This window comes from Brienomyrus brachyistius, chromosome 9 (genome assembly GCF_023856365.1).
Source record: "Brienomyrus brachyistius isolate T26 chromosome 9, BBRACH_0.4, whole genome shotgun sequence".
In the NCBI taxonomy this organism is placed as follows: Eukaryota; Metazoa; Chordata; class Actinopteri; order Osteoglossiformes; family Mormyridae; genus Brienomyrus; species Brienomyrus brachyistius.
The window spans coordinates 21,959,871-21,978,321 of NC_064541.1; the positions used below are offsets into that span (position 1 = coordinate 21,959,871).

At 52.2% G+C, this 18,451-nt stretch overlaps 2 protein-coding genes across 3 annotated transcripts; both read right to left on the bottom strand.

The window, feature by feature from the left end:
- Positions 1–338: 338 nt before the first annotated feature.
- Positions 339–10,074, bottom strand: atn1 (atrophin 1). 2 transcript variants are annotated; one of them, XM_049026856.1, is made up of 10 exons: positions 9,846–10,074; positions 8,185–8,320; positions 7,842–7,943; positions 7,445–7,561; positions 4,642–7,346; positions 4,342–4,558; positions 2,870–4,262; positions 2,424–2,567; positions 1,967–2,144; positions 339–1,062 (listed from the first exon to the last, which is right to left on the bottom strand). In XM_049026856.1, exons 2-10 carry the CDS (start codon positions 8,209–8,211, stop codon positions 1,029–1,031), a joined length of 4,917 nt encoding a protein of 1,638 aa, XP_048882813.1. In that variant the 5' UTR covers positions 8,212–8,320; positions 9,846–10,074; the 3' UTR covers positions 339–1,028. The 2 variants fall into 2 exon arrangements, with proteins under 2 accessions (XP_048882813.1, XP_048882814.1); XM_049026857.1 differs by lacking the exon at positions 9,846–10,074 and adding an exon at positions 9,592–9,688.
- Positions 10,075–12,659: 2,585 nt separating this feature from the next.
- On the bottom strand, positions 12,660–18,266 carry LOC125749479 (gamma-enolase). The gene is made up of 12 exons (XM_049026768.1): positions 18,136–18,266; positions 16,970–17,055; positions 16,701–16,796; positions 16,554–16,612; positions 16,356–16,425; positions 15,734–15,867; positions 15,403–15,625; positions 15,041–15,238; positions 14,068–14,269; positions 13,721–13,829; positions 13,496–13,554; positions 12,660–13,343 (listed from the first exon to the last, which is right to left on the bottom strand). Exons 2-12 carry the CDS (start codon positions 17,052–17,054, stop codon positions 13,274–13,276), a joined length of 1,305 nt encoding a protein of 434 aa, XP_048882725.1. The 5' UTR covers position 17,055; positions 18,136–18,266; the 3' UTR covers positions 12,660–13,273.
- Between the last annotated feature and the right edge of the window lie 185 nt (positions 18,267–18,451).

The following is an 18,451-nucleotide window of genomic DNA, read 5'->3' on the forward strand; positions in this document are numbered from 1 at the left end:
CGCACTCTATCAAACCGATAGCAGAAACATGACCTTTGCTATCACATGTAATTAAAACAACATGAACAGAGCCTAATCTGTACAGCAACTCACTTACAGTTAAATTAACCAGTGGCCCGTTATTACATAATGCAATGGGCATAGTGTGTTTACTGTCTTTTATGAACAGATTAACCCGTGAAAACCCGAATGAGCGTTCAACCAATCATCCGTATTATCCTAATTAAAGAAAAACATTGTGTCTAAATGGACGTTTCGGGGATCGCCTCGCTGGGGACAAGCCCAGAGACGACACAGCGCACCCAAAGATGCTCACACCTCCTTTTTAACATGTATAGAAAAGAGTCCATTTCATTTATTATCATTAGATTTCCTTACCTTCAATTTGAATTCATTTGTTCACGGGGAGATTCAAAATAAAAATTAAAAATAAAACTGCTCATACCATGAAAATGTAAAAAAATAATAAAAAATAATATGTATATATAATTATATAACTATTAACAAACAACATTAAGAATAACACTATTAATAATCAAAATAATATGACACTAAACTGTAGGTCTGAAGCATGCTTATTAAATGGGGTTTGCTAAAAAGATCTGCACCAGTTAAAATTCAGCATCTAGCTACATGCAGTGACAATAAAACAAAACTTTATTTACAATTTTCCTGGCATGATGTATAGTACACGTCCTATATGTCAGTCCTTGGCCTAATGTACAGCATATATTACACAGGCTCTGCCCTGCGCTGTCCCACGTAGCTGCCCTTCCTCGTTTTTCTCTCTCCCTGACAGTGCCGTCCTTGTGCTCTTCTCATCAGGCCCGGATCTGCTGTTCTTCTCCATGTCTCATGTCGCCGGGTCTCTGTGCTGCTAATGTGCCCTTCTTCCCCCAGTCAGTGCATTCCGGATTCGACTCATGTCCCGCCCTCAGTGATTTCATTGGGTCGTGTGCGCGTCTTCCTCACTGCCGATTCGCCCAGGGACAGGTGACGTCTCCCTCTCTCTCTCCGCCCCTCCCCCGTCACAAAGTCTTGTCACTCTCTTTCTTCAGGTGACTAAAAGAGAAAGACTGAATTGAGTGGATATGGGGAAGTATGTCAGCCAATAGTTTAGACTTTGTGTGTGTCAGAGGCTGGTGTGAGGAAAAATGCCCATGAAAGATATGGCTCTTATTAATTTCACATTTAAGTGATAGTTATCTAATGGAATTTTGAATTCTCTTTATAGCTGGGATGTGTTTTTAAGCACATTATTAGGATGGACACACACGCACACACACACATACACATACATACACAAACACACATACTGAAATTCAGCATTCAATTACAACAAGTCTCACTTTGGCTCATCAGAAACAGTCACATGCTGTAAATTGTCCCTCTCCTGGATGATGTAGGGTGAGGAGTAGGGTTTCGAATTTATGTTTAGGGGATAGGGTTAGGGTTTAGGGTTGGGTTGCAGGTTGAGGTTTAGGGTTTATAATTAGGGATTACGGTTTAGGGTTGGGGTTCACGGTATTGGGTTCAAGGCTTAGGATTTACGGTTAGGGTTTAAGGTAAAGGTCAAGGATTTAGGGTTAGGATTTAAGGTTGGGATTAGGTTAAGGTTTAAGGTTCAGGGTTAGCATTTAGAATTATGGATTAAGGATTAGGGTTGGGGTTTAACATATAGGGCTTAGGGTTATGCTTGGGATTTAAGATATGGGTTTAGGGTTAGGATGTAAGGTTGGGTTTAGGTTAGGGTTGATGGTTGGATGGATTTAAGATGTGGGTTTAGGGTTAGGATTTATGTTAGTTTTTAAGGTTCAGGGTTAGGGTTTAGGTTTAGGATTTAAGATATTGGTTTATGGTTAGAATTTAAGGTACAGGATTTAGGTGTGGATTTAGGGTTAGGGTGTAAGGTTCAGGATAGGTTTTAGGGTTAGGGTTTAAGGTTCAGGATAGGTTTTAGGGTCACCTGTAGTACTCGTCCTGTGTCAGAGAGTGGTGGTGATGGTGGAGCCACTGCTGCTCCAGCGCCAGCCTCTGGATCTGGATTTCGGCGCTCTGGGCTTGCTGCATGGCCTGGAGCTGGTGGGCCGCAGACACGGGGCCGGTCAGGGAGGAAGGCTGGGGCAAATCACGGAACGGGGCACCTGGGGGGCAGCGAGCCAGGGGCACGAGGGCAACAGTGGGACCGTAAGCTTAGCGCTGCTTGCGAAATTCAAAGGATGAAGATCCCTTTATAAAAATCATCCCATAATGGCTATGTGACACGAGGTATGAGATTCCCCTCCCAGATTTCATATCTGAGTGAGATGCCGCGTGTCATGTGTGAAGGCCGTCGGACAGCGGACCGTGATCACACGGGTACAGCCCCAGGGGGCAAGGCAGGCAGTGACGTGAGGACGGCTAGGGACGGGGCCATGTCTCACCGAAGAGCTGCTGCCGGAGGACCTCGCTGTCAGTGAGGGGGTGTGCCAGGATGGGGGGGCCCAGTGCCGCCCCAGGGTAGGGTAGCCGGGCAAGCGGGGACCCCGAGGCAAGGGGGTCCATCAGGGGGTGCACCCCGCCCGCTGCTAAGGGACAGAGATGTAACAGAAACACAACAATTTAATACAGGCAACAACTGACTTTCAACTTTCCAGCTGTTTGGCTGTGAAGACAAACAGTAATAAAAGTCAATGATTTAAAACTTTTAAAGCTTTAATACCCGTGACGTTATTGTGGATTTAATATAGAAACAATTAAAGAGCTATTGCTATGGTTCTGAAATTCTAGTAGGAATATGGAGGACTGTCCTTTCCTTTTGTGATTGCGACAGCGATGCCAGTATCCACCCCTTGGTGGCACTGCAAGTGAGGGCAGTGGTAAGAGGTACCTGTGTCTTGTTGGTGCAGGTGCAGGTGGGAATGGATGTGGGAGTGCTGGTGGTGGTGCGGCGTCACGTTCAGCATCTGCAGCCTCCCCAGGGACTCCCCCCCCCCTCCTGTTCCTCCTCGCTCCCGCTCTCTCTCCCTCTCCCGTTCACGCTCTCCCGAAGAGGGTGCCGTCCTGCTCCTCTCCCTCTCCCTCTCCCTCTCCCTCTCCCTCTCGGCTCCCGGCACCCTCTCAGCAGTGCCAGGCGAGCGGGCCTGCAGGGGGTAGTTCTCAGCCGGGGCGGGGGCGCCTGGTGCTGGCTGGGGGTGTGAAGAGAGGGACTGGGGAAAGGAGGAGTGTGCGGAAGGGTGATGGAGCGATGGGATGGGATTGGATGGAGGTGGAGGAGGTGGGGCCGGGGCGGGCGGGGCAGGGGCCACGGGGGGAGTAGGGTGGTTGGGGAGAGAGGGCGGGAGTAGCGAGGATGGCGGGAGGGCTGAAATGGCCTGGGAGGCGGGATTTGAGGCACGATTTGACGCAGCCAGGGCTGTGTTTTGGAGCGGGGGCGGGGCTGGGGCAGGCGGTGGCGGGGTGCCATACAGAGAAATGTCAGCGGCGGCCCCCCCTGCCCTGCTGAAGAGCAGGGAGTGGGCGTCGGAGTGGGACAGAGTCAGCCCCGGGTCTGGCATGACCCCCGCCTGGTATACCCGCTCCTCGCTCTTAAACTCAAACCCTGTTTTCACACGGTCCCTATGCGCCATGGCGTGGGGGAAGCCCATCCCTCCCAGGCCTCCGGCCATGCCTCCTGGGCCCGGCCCTGGGACCCCATGTGTCCCAACCCCGGGGCCCCCTTCCAGGCCGCCCCCATATAGAAAGCCCAAAATAGCGGCGGCTGTGTCAGCTGGGAGATGGTGGGGGTGGCCCAGTGCTGGGTTTTGGAACTGGGGCAGGAAGAAGGAGGGGTGCACGTGGGGGTGGGCGTGTGGGTGCAGATGGGGGTGGTGGGCCGGGGCCCGGCCGGCGGCCCCCAGGGGTGACATGGTGTGTGGGCGCGCGTACTCGCTCAGAGTCCTCAGAGCTGGTGTGTCAGGTCCCAGGTAGGGCCCCCCTAGCCCCACCCCCACCCCCAGGGGCCCCTGGGGATTGGCCACCACGGCAGAGGCCCCGCCCATGGAAGGCAGCAGCAGGGAGTGCGGCAGTGCATGGGGCAGCGCGGGATGCAGCGCATGGGGGGGGTGCAGTGGGTGAGAGTGCGGAGGGTGGTGGGGTGGGCCGTGGTGGTGAGGCTGTGGTCCTGGGTGCGAGGAGGAAGAGGATGAGGACGAGGAAGGATCCAGAAGGATGGAGGAGGATGGTGGGAAGAAGAGCGAGGACCCAGAGCGCCCCGCACTGGCTCCTCCACTGCCGCCGTCCTTCTGTGAAAGAGAGCACAAGGCAAACACTCAGTGGTGCGGCGCGGAGCCGGTCTGCCCCCCTCCTCTGACCTGCACCCACCTGCAGGTGCCTTTCGAGGTCCCTTTCTCGCTCCCGCTCCCTCTCCCGCTCCCTCTCCTTCTCCCTGAGGTCCCGGGCGCGCTGCTCCCCCTCCCTCCTGGCGCGCTCTATGGCCTCGTTTCTCTTCTTCCACAGCTTGGAGCCATCCAGGGGCACGAAGAGCACGTCACTGCGGGCGCACGAATTGCCACTGCCCCTGTCCAGCACTCTGTGAAACCTGCGGGTGGGATGGCAGCAGCATGCATGAGATGTGGCCCCCGAACAGCACCCATGTGGGCGTGGCAAGGCAGCCAGGTTTACCGTGCTGATTGGCTGGCATGGATCGGGACGTCCACCGGCTTGGGCTCTGGAGATGGGCTCCTCAGGACAGGGGCTGGGCTCTCGGCTTCCTCTCTCTCCTCCACCGGCTCCTCCTTAATGACGGGTGGAGGCGGGGCAGCTGAGGACGAATCAGTGAGCCCCTCGCTGGGTGGGGGAGCACCAGCAGTGGGCAGCGACAGGCCAGTAGCGTCCCCTACTGGCGGGAGGACCTTGGATGCACTCTGAGGCGACAGAGAGTGGGCGTGAGAGCCACTGCTACTATTTTTACTGCTGTTGCTGCTAACGGCTCCGCTGCTGTTAGTGCTGCCACCATTGGGCTGGTAGGTGGAACCACTGAACTGGGTGTGGCTCAGGTAGGGGGGGGGGCGGCACCCCGGTGAACAGGCGGTCGCCGCGGCAGATGCGGGGAGCGGGACGCTGGCTGCGGAGGAGGAGCCCGACGTGAAGGAGGGGAATCCCGTCATCTGATTGGATGAGGGACTGGGGAGTGGTGAAAGGGGAACGGGAGGAGTCAGAGTCTGGTTGGAGGACTGGTATGGCCCTGGGCGGGCGTGATTGGCTCCAAGACTGGATGGTGGGAGTGACTGTGTGTGGGAGGATGGTGGGAGAGGGGGAGGTGGGGGTGGAGGGTACGGCGCAGAAGGGGGGCGAGGGTGAGAGGAGGATGAAGGAGACAGGGTGGGGGGCTGCGGGCCAGAGCGGCTGGGGTACAGGGTTGAGGGGGGGGGTTCCCTTTCTCTGTCCCTCTCTCTGGGCTGCGCCGGGCCCGTCTGGCCCGGGTAGTGGGGGTGAGAATAATCACGACCCAGGGCAACAGCTGTGCTGGGGGGGCTGTGATACTCTCTGGAGGGGGTTGGCAGGGCAGCGGTGGATGGGGGCAATGCTGGGGGATAATCTTTAGCCCCAGCTGGAGGGTACTCTCTGAGGAAGTGGGGCGTGTGAGAGTCAGAGCCAGACGAGGAGGTTTGGGAGGAAGGCAGTGGCTGCTGCTGCAGGGTGCCGAAGTCCACGGGCGGTGGGTACTCCCTGTTTGCGGAGGCCAGGGGCTCTGCCAGGGGCGCCAGAGAGGGCGGCTGGGTGGGGGCGCTCCCTTGTGGCGAAGTTTGGGCATCACGGCCCAGGTGCGGGGTCATGGGAACCCCACCTGCCGACACTGTGGCACCTGACGGCGCAGCGTTACCTCCCCCTGGGTTATTCCCTCCCACCTCCCGCAGCTGCCCCGAAAAATCGCCCCACCGGCCCTCCTTGTCACGTAGACGCCCTGCCCCCCCAGAGCTGAACTCACATGCCTGTGACTGGCTCGGGGTCGGCAGATATTCTCTTCCGGCTTCCCGGTCCCTGGTTGCAAAGCTCGACCCGAATTCACGGCCCCCTGACCCGGAGCTCTCCCTGCTGGAGCCCTGAGAGCCCATTCTGGAATAATCTCGGCTCTGACCCACTGGCAAATTCCCAAAATCCCTTGCCTGGCTGCCATTGGGACCGCCGCCGCTCATGTTACCGCTGTTAGCCATTCCAGTCCCAGAGCTGCCAATGCTGACAGAGAATTCCCGATTGATCTCCCTCCCCCCGAACTCCCGGAGCCCCCGCTCTCTCTCGCCGCCCCGCTCCCGCTCCCCACCTCCTCCATACCTGGGGAGGTACTCTCGGTGTGGGTGGGGGTGGGGCAGATAGGGGGGATGGGAAGAATGTCTGGAGGAGGGGGGGTTATACACTGAGGGCAATTGTTGCTGCACCGGAGGCTGTTGCTGGAGAGAGTGGTGGTTACCCGGGTAACGGGAGAAGCCCCAGCTCCCTGGGCAACTGGAAGCAGCTCCTCCCCATCCAGTGGGGCTGTAGTGATGGGGGTGGGGTGGGGGCGGTGGCTGGGCTATGGTGGCGGCTTGGGGCAGCAGGGAGGGGGGGGCACTCCTGTCAGTTAATTTGTCACTCTTCTCCGGTTTGTCCGCCTTGGGGTCCATTTGCAAATTTTGGCCCAGTTCCAGGGGCTTCAAAGCGGGGGGTGGGGGCAGCGAGGCTGGCAGGGAGGCGCCGGGGTTGCTGTGGGGGTACTCCGGCCCGGCCGCCTCGCCCTTCAACACACATTGGCTGCTGGCTTTGGCACTGGCGCGATGGGAGTTTGGGGCGCCATCCACACTGCTGGGGACGCTGTACTCCATCTTGCTCAGGAGCTTGGAGTCCAGGGGGAAGTATGCTTTCCGGTTAGCCCCGCCCTCACCTGCCGAATCGGCCGCTCCCCTGAGGGAGGGGGCCAGGGTGGGGGCCTTCAGCACGCCGCCTTCCTCCGCTCCACCTTCCACTTCTCTCCTATCCCCAGCACATTCCTCTCCCCTCAGCACGCCTCTCCGGTCCTCCCCTCCAGATTTCGGGGGAGTCCCCTCCCTCCCCCTGTCCCTCTCTCCTTGTTTGGGCGAGTCAGGGGAATCGGATTCAGAATCCAAGCTGGCCAAGGGGGACGCGGAGAGGCTCGGCGAAGAGGAACGGTTGTCCTGGTCAATGTCCCGCCCACTGCTCAAACTGCTACTGCTATTAGCCAAGCTCCCACCAACCGAGCTTCTGCTGCCTTGAGATTGGCCGTCTTCATTATCACTCTCCTGTGATTGGCTGGTACCAGAGGGTGGGGGTGGGACGGCTGTAGACGTGTCAATTGAGTGAGTAGAGGATGGTGGGTTTGAAGCGGAGGAATCCTGACAAAAAAAAGAGACAAATGATGCCTTTTAACTGGTACCTAAACTTCATAATGACTACTGCACTCGTCAGAAGAGCATAGTAATTCAGGACTGACCTGCACTTTCTGTCTCTTGGGTGGAGGCACAAGTCCCTCCCCCTCACTCTCTGACGAATCATGTCCATGGGACCGGCGACTGACACGTCCAACCGGCAAATCCTCTCCAGCGGCTCTCTGCCGACGTGAACAGCAAAATCACACGCCAAGTTGCTCACAGGCCATTCTATGTGTGTTTGCCACATACACATTACATGCTAGACATGTGGCTTGAGTTTTCCGACAGATATGATACTAAACCGGAGACTTACTAGAAGGCTCCGGAATTTCCCCAGCACAGACACACGTGCTCAGAGCGCAGATGTCTGACAGCAGCGCATGACGGCTGAGAGACGCGCCGTCTCGGAGCTCATGCGCACACCTGAGCATGCACACGGCGACAGGGAGGGACACTTACTGGCTGTCTGTCACTGCGCTCAACGAGCGAGGGGCTGGGGTGAGGGCGCCTACCCCTCCTCTCCTCACTGCCCCCCCGCCTGCGCCCACTGCGCATGGGCATCTGGAGAGAGAGGTAGTGAGGGCAGGAACAGGGCGATAAAGAAAGGGATTAGCGATAGGTGCAAGCGCGGCGGCCCACCTGAGAGCGGAGGCCTACCGGCCTCGCAGACTCCCTCACAATTCACTCAATCCGCACGCACGCTCCCCCTGGTGCCCAGACTGTGTCCTCCTTATCCCCGGGCTCCCGAACAGCAGCTAAAGGGAGGGCCGCACAGCCGGGCCCAGGCGGTGGCAGATCTCACCGATTCTTTCTGAGTTCGCGTTTTCATTGTCGATGCTCTGCCGGGTCCATTTCCCCTCTCTAGTGATCAGAACTATATTTGGGGCCTCGGGGTTCCGTGCACACCTTGCACGAGGTCGCCCACTCGTGAAAAACACCTGAAAGAGGGGGACACAGGGACAGAGCAGCAGTCAGGACCCGGCCCCTTACGGCTACTCGCCGTATTCAGCGCTTACGGGAAAGATGTGTCCTTTCTGCAGTATTAATATCCAGCTCAGAATTTCGAGGCGATTCTCAAATACCAATTCTAATAAGTTACAGACGCAAGCCACATATTAGCGAGGAACGCTTCACTGCAGTGCAGGGAGACAGAGAGGCAGGCACAGGCTCAGTGTGCTCAGCGCAGGGCCTTCACCTGAAGACAGGTGTGATTCCAGCCTGTGAGCAGCACACCATGTTCGAACAGGACGGCAAACCACCCCCCCCCCCATGCCAAGGCAGCTGGGGAACACGCCCCGTGCCCCCAGACGCAGCAGAGGGCATGCTGAACGTGTGCGTCCATTACACAGACGACAAACCCCGTGTCCAGAGATTCACATGCCTCCAGTGTTGCATGAAAGTTCATCACAACTAATCAGAGATACTCTTTATTCTTATCTGAAGCTGTGTATACTTTTGTGGTCCTGCTGTACAGTGTGAAGATTAATAGGCAGGAAATGTAACCAAAGATAGCAAGACTTACATTGTCCATAAATAATATCTGTACACAGCCAGGAACATAAAACATAGATATACATTCTATACAGGTGCTGTGCAACTGATGATCGGAGGCGAAATACATCTTTTCACTTCAAATGATCCACTCGGCTGCCGTACTAATAAGTCCTCTTTATACATATTCTTGCAGATCCATAGCCACGCACACAGGACATTTCACAATGACACAGTGCAGCAATAGCCTCCAGGTCTTGGCTTGCACACAGCTTAAGACAATACAGTGTTTCATGCAACGCGGGGCAAGGTCTGCACATACCAGCAGCCAACGGCAGTCTGCCGTTACACGGGATCAACATATACACAGAAATGCAGCGCATAAGACACACATGCACACAAACAAACACTCACACACACAATGCATGCGTCCGCACACGTTAGCTAGCTCTCCCAGTACATTAAACAGCAAAAAAACAAATATAATGCATCGCACCGTGCCTTTTCCGACCAAATAAGACTGCAGCTGATCGCAGCCCCAAAAGCAACGCAGCGCCTCGTTTTCTTCTTTAGCTTATTATTAACACACATGCATAATAGATCAGCCTGTGCTATACAGTATGCCTGCCTGCATTTGACTTTACTGTACCGAGCGTAGTACCGCCGTGCAACAAGGCACTTGTGTTTCAGAGGGAGGGATCGGGTGCGTTTACTATACCTCTCTGACCGCTTTCCACCTTAAAGAGGAAATTGCAATAGCGGAATAGGGTGGCGAAATTCACGGAAACGTCTTGATGTCTGGAATGCGTGTCTGTGTTGTACATACGGTTACACCACCTATTCATCGGGGGCCCCGTTTTGGACGTGCATCGCATATATTCAATCTGCACACCAAAGGAGGCAAAGACACAAACGTGGCCACACACGGGCAACAAAAAAACCCCATATGCATCCGATTTCCCTCTTTCTTACCTGTGATATCCACCGATGCGTGTCCCTTTTCTCCCCCTCTCCTTTCCTCTTTCTTTCTGTCTCTCGCTTTGCACCGCGCGTCGACATATATACACGCAGAGAAACACGCAGCGCTCGCTATCACATCGTACGGATGCCGCAAGTAATGCACATTTTCCCTTTTTCTTAACTCGGCGCAGGGGGAAAGCGGGGTGCCGCCGAAGACTGTACAAATTGATGCGTACGGTTGCCTCCCCCACCCCCTTCTCTCCCCCCACCCTCCTCCCCTCTTTTTCTTCTTTCTCCCCCTCTCCCTCTCTGTCAAGACGACTTGCACTTTTTGCGGTCGGTACAGGCACAATCAAATGGGGGTGGTAGGGGTGCACTCCTTGCACAGACAGAAAGAGAGAAAACCGACAAGGCAATGAGCGATTTGCCTGGGTTTTCAAGGAAAAGTGGCAGGGAAAGGGGGAAAGGACGAAGATATCTTATGGGGAAGCTGAAAGACTAACCAAAACGGGGAGGGGGGGGGCGGTGAGACTGAGACTTTGTCTTTATTTTTATCGGTGCCGGTTAGCACCGTATAAAACGTGTCTCTGTGTCACGGTACCAGCCCCTTTTACAGTACCTCCTTCTTCCCTCCATTTTACTGTACCTAGCTTTGGGCACATGGAGTGCCCTTACACCGTGGCCTTGCAATCCAGCCATAAAGAACTTTGTTATGTGTTACATGCGTTATAATCCACCAACAGAAGTGTAACTTTTAGATGCACGGTAGCTACTTCTCATACGCACCCAGAGATCGCTAAATTGTTACTTTTATTTGATCTTTTCTTTTCTTATCCATAACCAGTGCGTTTCCTCAACCTGCTGCGCTGGGCTGCATGGCAGCCTTTGCATGCATTAGGCAATGCGACACACCTCTCTGTTTCTGCACACTATGGATACGTGTGTGTCTATGCAGGCTGTATTTTGACCCAGCCCTCTCCCTCTCTCACTCCAGCCCTTTTTCCCTTCCAAACAGCCTCCTGTCCCGTCTCCTTTTGTGCTGTATCCATAGTAACCAGAAGAGGAAAAATGGGGAGCGCGTGCGTCAGGAGAAAGCGTCCAGCGTGCCCTCTGCCGGCGGTATTAAGAACTGTAATATTTGCGAGGAGTTCAATACCCTGCGCCACATGCTGGTAGTAAGGAGTCTACGCCAAAACTGGGCTTAGTGATAATTTAACCATTGTCAATGTCACCTGAGCAAATTAAAGTAGATTACACTAATAGTATTACTAGTAAGAGCTTGTGAACGGAATTATGTGTTATGTCGTTAAAAGAGTAGATGGCACTGTGACTTAGTGGGTACCGATGTTGCGTCATACCTCCAATGCACTGGATTTGAATTGTGTCGCGGGTCTCTGTGAAGCTCGTACGTTTTATCCAATATTGTACTTTTTCTTCTGGTTGCTGCTGTTTACTCCCGCAGTTCAAAAACACGCATTTAGACTGACCGTAGTTTGTGGGTGTTTTTCCCTTCTACGATAAACTAGCACACCGTCTTGGGTTGTACCCTTGCCTTGTGTCCTTATGAAGCAGGGGCGTCCGAAGCATTTTGAATGTAGGGGGGGGGGACACACTGGCATAAAACTAATATTTTATGTTAAATATGGGGGGGGTCCAAACGAATAATTATGAAATGTGAGGGGAACACATCCCCCTCAGATTTAATGGCGGCGACGTTATGGCGGTGTGTGTGTTATGTCATTGACACAAATTGAACAAATTAATTTTATCCAAATAAAAAAGTAAGATTTAAACCAAGATGTGATGTTTAACATTAACAGCTGCCAGATAAAAACAGGTATTATAACTTCGATTAAGTCTACAAAACATTTTGCCTATAAGCATCAAACAGTATTTTAGACATTTCTATAAGATTTTAATAATGTAATTATTTTTAGATTTTAATTATCGTGCCTTAAATTTCCTCTCGCAGAAATGAATTTGTGCAGGCTTAGGAAATATAATGTTCCCTCTAAAATGTTCTTTTTTTTAACCCGTGAGCTCATCTACAGCTGAGTAACTCACAACGTTAGCAAAATGACACCTACATTCAGCACAACGTGAGGCTGTACTGGTCTTTAACCCAGATAAATATAAGTTTTCATGCAATAATTCTTTTGGAAACTTGCGTGCTGCTGTGTTCCAGGACACCTCGAAACTGCAGTCAGGTATATACATAAGCTTTAGCTCAGGCTTATTATATTACTCATAATGCTGGGTATAATTATATCTTCTCAAATATCTTCCAAGTAGAACTTTCAAAGGTTGTCCAATAGTAAAGCAGTGACAAAAATAGCTATGATTGTTGTCGGGATAAACTCTGAATGCAACCGAATTATTCCTGAAGGCTACATAATTTCTCAAGTATCAAGAGTTTTTGATGTGAGATCAAACAATCAAACTTTTAATTATAGTTTGACATTGTATCATTGTTATTCTTGTGGGAAAATATTCCCTATTATGACACTGAAATTTCAGATTCACTGTTGCTAAATGGTATTTATACTATATAGCACTGAATTCTCTTGACCTGTTGTCATACTGTTCAGCATAGGATTAATACTCTAAACGTATACTCTAAACATTACCTTACACATAAATATATTTATAATAACGATAATGAAACTTATGTACAAGCATAAGTATAAGTGCAGGTAACTGAAGACGATTAAAAAAATCCCTTCACATCAATAATAGAAGCTGATAAGTGGCACCACTACAGATATGCATTTCAGACTTAGAAAAGACAACCTCTGTTCCCCACAGGAAAAGGCAGGGCTCTGTGGATGAAGTTGCAATCTTTTTATTTGTGGGGTCATTCTGTGGCAAGCTTTGTATTTCAATAGTATATCTAACGACATTAGGAACATTGGCAAAGGGTGACAGGCAGTATGGGGACAGGAGAGGGTGAAGGGATCAGAAAAGAGAGATAATATGGGGATTTGCAGAGAGGGCAATGGAGAGAAAAGAAGTGGAAGAGAGAGAAGGAGGCCAAAGATGTATGGAGGGGCTGAAAGAGCCAGTGTGTGAATGAGAGGGAGAGAGAGCGTGCTGCTCACTGAGATTTCCATGTTTGTAGGTAAAGCTGTCAATCTGTCACTGTCGGCAATTCAGCCTGTCACTGAGTCTGTGTTTTTGTTTGTATCAGTATGTGATCCAGCCTGTTTGTTGATGTGCAGTTGCGTGAGTCAGACTATCAGTCTTTCAGCATCTGGGCATCCCGGTCCATGTCTTTCTCACATTCTCAGTCGATTTCCTGACCGTCTGTGTGTACGTGTATTAATCTCCCCTGTGCGTATTGCGTGTGCGTGTTATGTGCGTCTGTGTGTACGTGTGCGCCTCTCTCCTCCCCCCCCCCCCCCCCCCCCCCCCCCCCCCCCCCCCATGTCTGAGTGCCGGTCTCAGAGAGCGCTGGGATTTCGGAAGTTGTGCCCGGCAAAACGAGCCTGGTCACCGAGCTCCTCCTCGATTCTGAGGAGAGAGAGTGTGGCGGATCGTTTGACGCGATAGAACAGGAATATATAAGCAAAAAGAAGACAGACATTAGGGCATGCATGTGCGTATAAGAGGTCTTTAGTGCCCAATCTGTAATGACATTGACACTAGGTGAAAGAGATACCAACCTCATCAGTTGGTTATACTTGGCTAGACGTTCTGATCTACATGGAGCTCCGGTCTTGATCTGATTAAGGGTGACACAGAGAGGAAATCCAAGTGACATCATAATGTCACATGAGGATACAGCCTGAAATGCCTTGGCTCAGCTGATGCAGAGTCCAATGAGTGTAAAGGGCTGCTTGGCATGTGGGCTGTGTATCTGCGTGTTTGTTATTCATGGTCATGCTCACCTGCCCGGTACAGAGCCCAACCACCAGGTCAGCGATGAAGGTGTCCTCAGTCTCCCCTGAGCGATGGCTCACCATCACCCCCCAGCCATTCTCCTGGGCCAGCTTGCACCTGAAATAGAGGGAAGGTGGTGGTCATGCATGCATTAATACACTTATAGGTGTGTGGGTCATATCGATGACATTGGAGTAGAGATCAAAGCAGCCATCACGTTTGTCAACTGGCTTGCTGACGTAAATGCCCAGCTGAACCGAGCTATTGCTAAGTGGAGTCCCAATCAATCACCGCAGTTAACACGGGATTGGCTCACGCGATGAGCGAATGAGAGTGCGAGAGGCGGGCCACTTACGCCTGTATGGCCTCAGTGACAGAGCCAATCTGGTTCACTTTGAGCAGCAGGCAGTTGCAGGATCTCTCCTCCACGGCCTTCTCTATCCGCCGTGGGTTGGTCACCGTCAGGTCGTCACCCACCACCTGAATCCCCATCGAGGCCGTGAACTTCGACCATGCCGGCCAGTCATCCTGGTCAAATGGGTCCTCTATGGACACCACTGTGGGGAGGATGGTGGTGCAGTCAGGCACACACAGCTCGTGCCATGTGGCTCTACTCTGCTCCGCCCTGTTTTTTGTTCATCTATCCTCTTGGCTCTTCAGTGACTCCCAATGACATGACAGTCCAGTGGTGGAAAGTTCAGCTTCAGAAAGTTCAAATCCAGACCAAAATTTTGTTTCAACCAACCAGACGAGTTTAAAGAGCCACAGTCACAGAGTACCCAACTGGTTGGCTGAAACAAAATCTTGGTCTGGATTTGTACTTCCTGAATCTGAACTTTCCACCTCTGTACAAGGCTTTCATTTGCTCCTGTTAGTCAGATTACCAGCTTGTTTCAACCAGTTTTATGAGGGTGATGTTATCCCCATCAACCAAAAGATGTAGAATACATCTATCCAGCCATTTATCTCGGACAGGGTGACATGGGGGCCTTTTGCCTACCCCAGGCAGTGTAGGGCTGGGCTGCACCCTGGATGGGTGCCAGACTCTAGACCATGTGGACCTGCAGACACTACATTTTTGCTCACTCTCAGTTGGGATTAGCAAAAACATGGACTGTCTAGCAGGGAGCTGGGAGGGAGCAAAATCCTGGACTGTCTAGCAGGGAGCAAAAACCTGGACTGTCTCTGGGTTTCCGAGGACCAGGTTGGGAAATGCTGCTCTACACTGAAATCTACTGAAATATATATGCAAGCCATTATGGCATTGAGGAGTACACACAACATAAATAATAGACTGTGAACAGGTGGAAGGGATGATGGAGGCCCACCAGGATAATCATTGACAAAGCTCTGGTATATATCGGACAGCTCCTCAGCAGTAATGTGTCTGTCCGGGTTGGGAGGAGATTTGAAATCCAGGTCGTATTTGCCGTCACGGTAGAACTCGGAGGCGGCCACGTCCATCCCCACCACCACTTTGTCGGCGAAGCCTGCCTGGTCTATAGCCGTCTTCAGGAGCTCCAGCGCTGCAACGGGAGGGGAAAAGGAAGAGGGGCTCTTCACCTGGATCACTGGTGCCGGCACGTCATACATATATGAGAAACAAGAAGATCCATGGTGTGGGGTAGCAGCCAGCTGAGCAGTTAGGCGGCCAGCTGCCTGTCAGGTGTGCCAGCGGCTCATAGCTTACCCTCGCTGTTCTCCAAGATGTTTGGGGCGAAGCCGCCTTCGTCGCCCACATTGGTGGCGTCCTGGCCATACTTCTTCTGTATCACCCCCCTCAGGGTCTGGTACAGCTCCGCCCCGATGCGCAAGGCCTCCCGAAAGGACTCAGCCCCCACAGGAAGCACCATGAACTCCTGCATGGCCAGCTTGTTGCCCGCATGGGAGCCTCCATTGATCACATTAAAGGCCTCAACGGGAAGGAGAGAGACCAGAACATCAGATTAAAGTGGAGACCGGGTACCAGAAAATGCCTTGCAGATCCATCCGGACTTAAACGGTGCAGATTGGAGCCTCACAGGCACGGGCAGCACCAGTTCAGTGTTCCCGGCCAGGTCGGCAATATGGCGGTACAGGGGCACGCCTTTCTCCGCTGCGCCCGCCTTGCACACTGCCAGGGAGACGCCCAGGATCGCATTGGCCCCAAACTTTGCTGGAGAATGAGCGTCAGAGGAACAATTCAATAAGCGTGATACAAGCATAGATATATACACACATCTATGTTGGAATCAATGGACCTAACAGAGAGTGACTCAAAAAATTTGTCTACACTGCTCCGCTCAGCTCTACTCCACTATAAATATCTGGTTATAGTCATAGCTTATAAACTACAAACGTTAGCTTTAGCTCTCCATCTTATTTAGAATGCTGCTTTTGCCTATTAGCCATTTTTATTACATTTTATAGTACAACCTCAGTAAAACAGTCACACGTTCTAGTGATGTTAATTCAGCATTTGTAATGCTGAGTTATTTTTAAGATGCATTATATTGCTGATAATCACACGTGACCCAGACCTGAAGGAATGCTTCATGTGGATGGACAGTGGAAAGCTGGTAAATACTGAATGAACAGGCAGTGAAATGCTTCCTGTTTAGGTCACACTTGGGCCCTTTGTGGGCTGAAGACTGAGGCTCTTACACTTGTTCTCAGTGCCATCCATCTCAATCATCATGTTGTCCAGCTTCTCCTGCTCGACGACGCTGATCCCCTGGAAAAAAGGGGCAGCGATGGGGGGGGCGGGGGGGTTACAGCCTGTGTGACCACTCCCTGTCATCTCACTCGCCCCCCACCCTCCACGGCCACACACCATCACCTCGGCTGGGGAAGGCGACTCACCGACTGGATGAGGGCGGGTTTGATGGTGTCGTTGATGTGAGATACGGCCTGCAGCACGCCTGGAGCAGGAAGGGAGCGCGTGATGCAGAGGCTCTTCCAGAAGGTTCCGATTCAGCACATTCTCTCATTAGGAACAGGGTCCCTCACCTTTTCCCTTGTACCGGTGTTTGTCCCCGTCTCTCAGCTCCAGAGCCTCATAGATGCCAGTGGATGCTCCGCTCGGCACCGCGGCCCTGAAGAGGCCTGTACACACCAGGAGGGGGCACAATGAGATGGAGGGGTAAAAACAGCGACACATGGCACAGACTCTCAGGGCAAACCGTGCACTATGTGCTTCCCAGCGTCGCTAAACAGCTCAGTGAATCACGCGTAGTGATGACTGTCGGTGGTTACTGAGTGCCAGGAGTCCTGCTTACCTTTCGCGGTGTACAGGTCCACCTCCACTGTGGGGTTTCCCCGCGAGTCCAGGATTTCTCTGGCCACGATGTTCACTATGGACATCCTGCAAACGAAAACAGACCATGAATAAAATCACGCGGACAGATGTGGATAACCCTCCCTCCGGTCAGTGTGCCAGAGGGCATGCAGGCAGTGACAATGGCTGTCTGTTTATATCAGGACTCAGGAACTGCTCTTAAAACACCAAGTCACCTGACAGGCGACCGTTCACTGAATCACATCATTCCAAGTAAAAGTAAAGCATTGCAATTAAACCCAAAACACAGCACAGACTGAATATCTTGCACAAATATACACCATAGCACAAACCTGGAATAATACATAGATAAAAATTCACATCACACATTACAAAACAATATATTTCAAATAGAGTTCGAAAACATGACCCTCTAGTCTTCATATTCTATATATAATGTACAGGATGTACTGTGACATCCATCCCTCCCACCCAACACGAATCTCTCTCTCTCACTCTCTCTCTCTGCAGGAAACCAACACAATAAGTACTGAAAGACCCTGAGATGGAGGAAGAGAAAAAGATGGAGGGAAATAGGACACAGTGGACAAAGATTATTCAATTATTGAACCCCCCCCCCCCCACCCCACCACTACCACCACCACCTCTTGTAGAAGAAAAAAATAGATGACAGGCTGAGGGAGCAAAGGTTGTTCAGTGAGTATAAGTGACCTCTCCGCTGTCATCACAACAGAACAGGGGGACAGGCGAAAATCCGTCCGGATTTGAGGGAAAAGAGCAGATGCTCGGACACACGCTGACACAAACAAGCGCCGTTAGGCACACAGAAGCGCGCACCGGCGGAACACTGACGCATTAGCGCAGAACCAAAACATGCACGAAGGTGGACACGGAGCCCCGCGCACGGAGGCACGCAGAAATGTACGGTGACATGCAGGGACACTGATCCGAGAAGCGCGCACCCCGAAAATGCGCACACCCGTACGCACACGCAGGTTACCGCACCTGACGTTTGATTCTAAAACGACAGCAGATCGGAGCCGAAACAGGAAAAAAAGACTGACAGACTATCAAAGACGACGGAGGACAGAATGACAAATGCGGAGAGGAAGACAGAACAGATTCGTGGTTTTTAATTTCCATTACCTGCCGCCGTTGCTTGGTCTTGTAGGAAAAGCGAGTGTGAGAGAATGAGGGATAGAACTGCGCAGGGGAGGACGGGGGGGTAAAATGTGTGACAGGGGAGGGGGAGGGGGACATGTGAGTCATTGGAAGATGCAGAGAAGGAAGGGAGGGAGAGTAGGTCAAGGAGACAGAGAGATGAGAGAGAAACAGAGATGCAGCACGACTAAGGGAAGGAGAGGATTGGTGTGTTTCAGAGAAAAATGACAGGGCAGTTTGGGGAGGTACAGAGGGAAATGCAGCACTGATCACTTCATGTTAAAAGACAGGGGCTTGACGT

What these genes read in the sequence shown, in the direction of transcription:
- atn1 (XM_049026856.1), bottom strand. Translation starts at nt 8,211, where the DNA reads ATGAAAACGCGAACTCAGAAAGAATCG. An exon ending in AGCGCAGTGACAGACAGCCA is followed by an intron (nt 7,562 to 7,841) that starts GTAAGTGTCCCT and finishes TCACGTCGGCAG; the next exon opens with AGAGCCGCTGGAGAGGATTT. An exon ending in CCTCCGGCAGCAGCTCTTCG is followed by an intron (nt 2,145 to 2,423) that starts GTGAGACATGGC and finishes GCTGCCCCCCAG; the next exon opens with GTGCCCCGTTCCGTGATTTG.
- LOC125749479 (XM_049026768.1), bottom strand. Translation starts at nt 17,054, where the DNA reads ATGTCCATAGTGAACATCGTGGCCAGAGAAATCCTGGACTCGCGGGGA. An exon ending in CATCTTGGAGAACAGCGAGG is followed by an intron (nt 15,239 to 15,402) that starts GTAAGCTATGAG and finishes CTCCCGTTGCAG; the next exon opens with CGCTGGAGCTCCTGAAGACG. An exon ending in GTCACTGAGGCCATACAGGC is followed by an intron (nt 13,830 to 14,067) that starts GTAAGTGGCCCG and finishes CCTCTATTTCAG; the next exon opens with GTGCAAGCTGGCCCAGGAGA.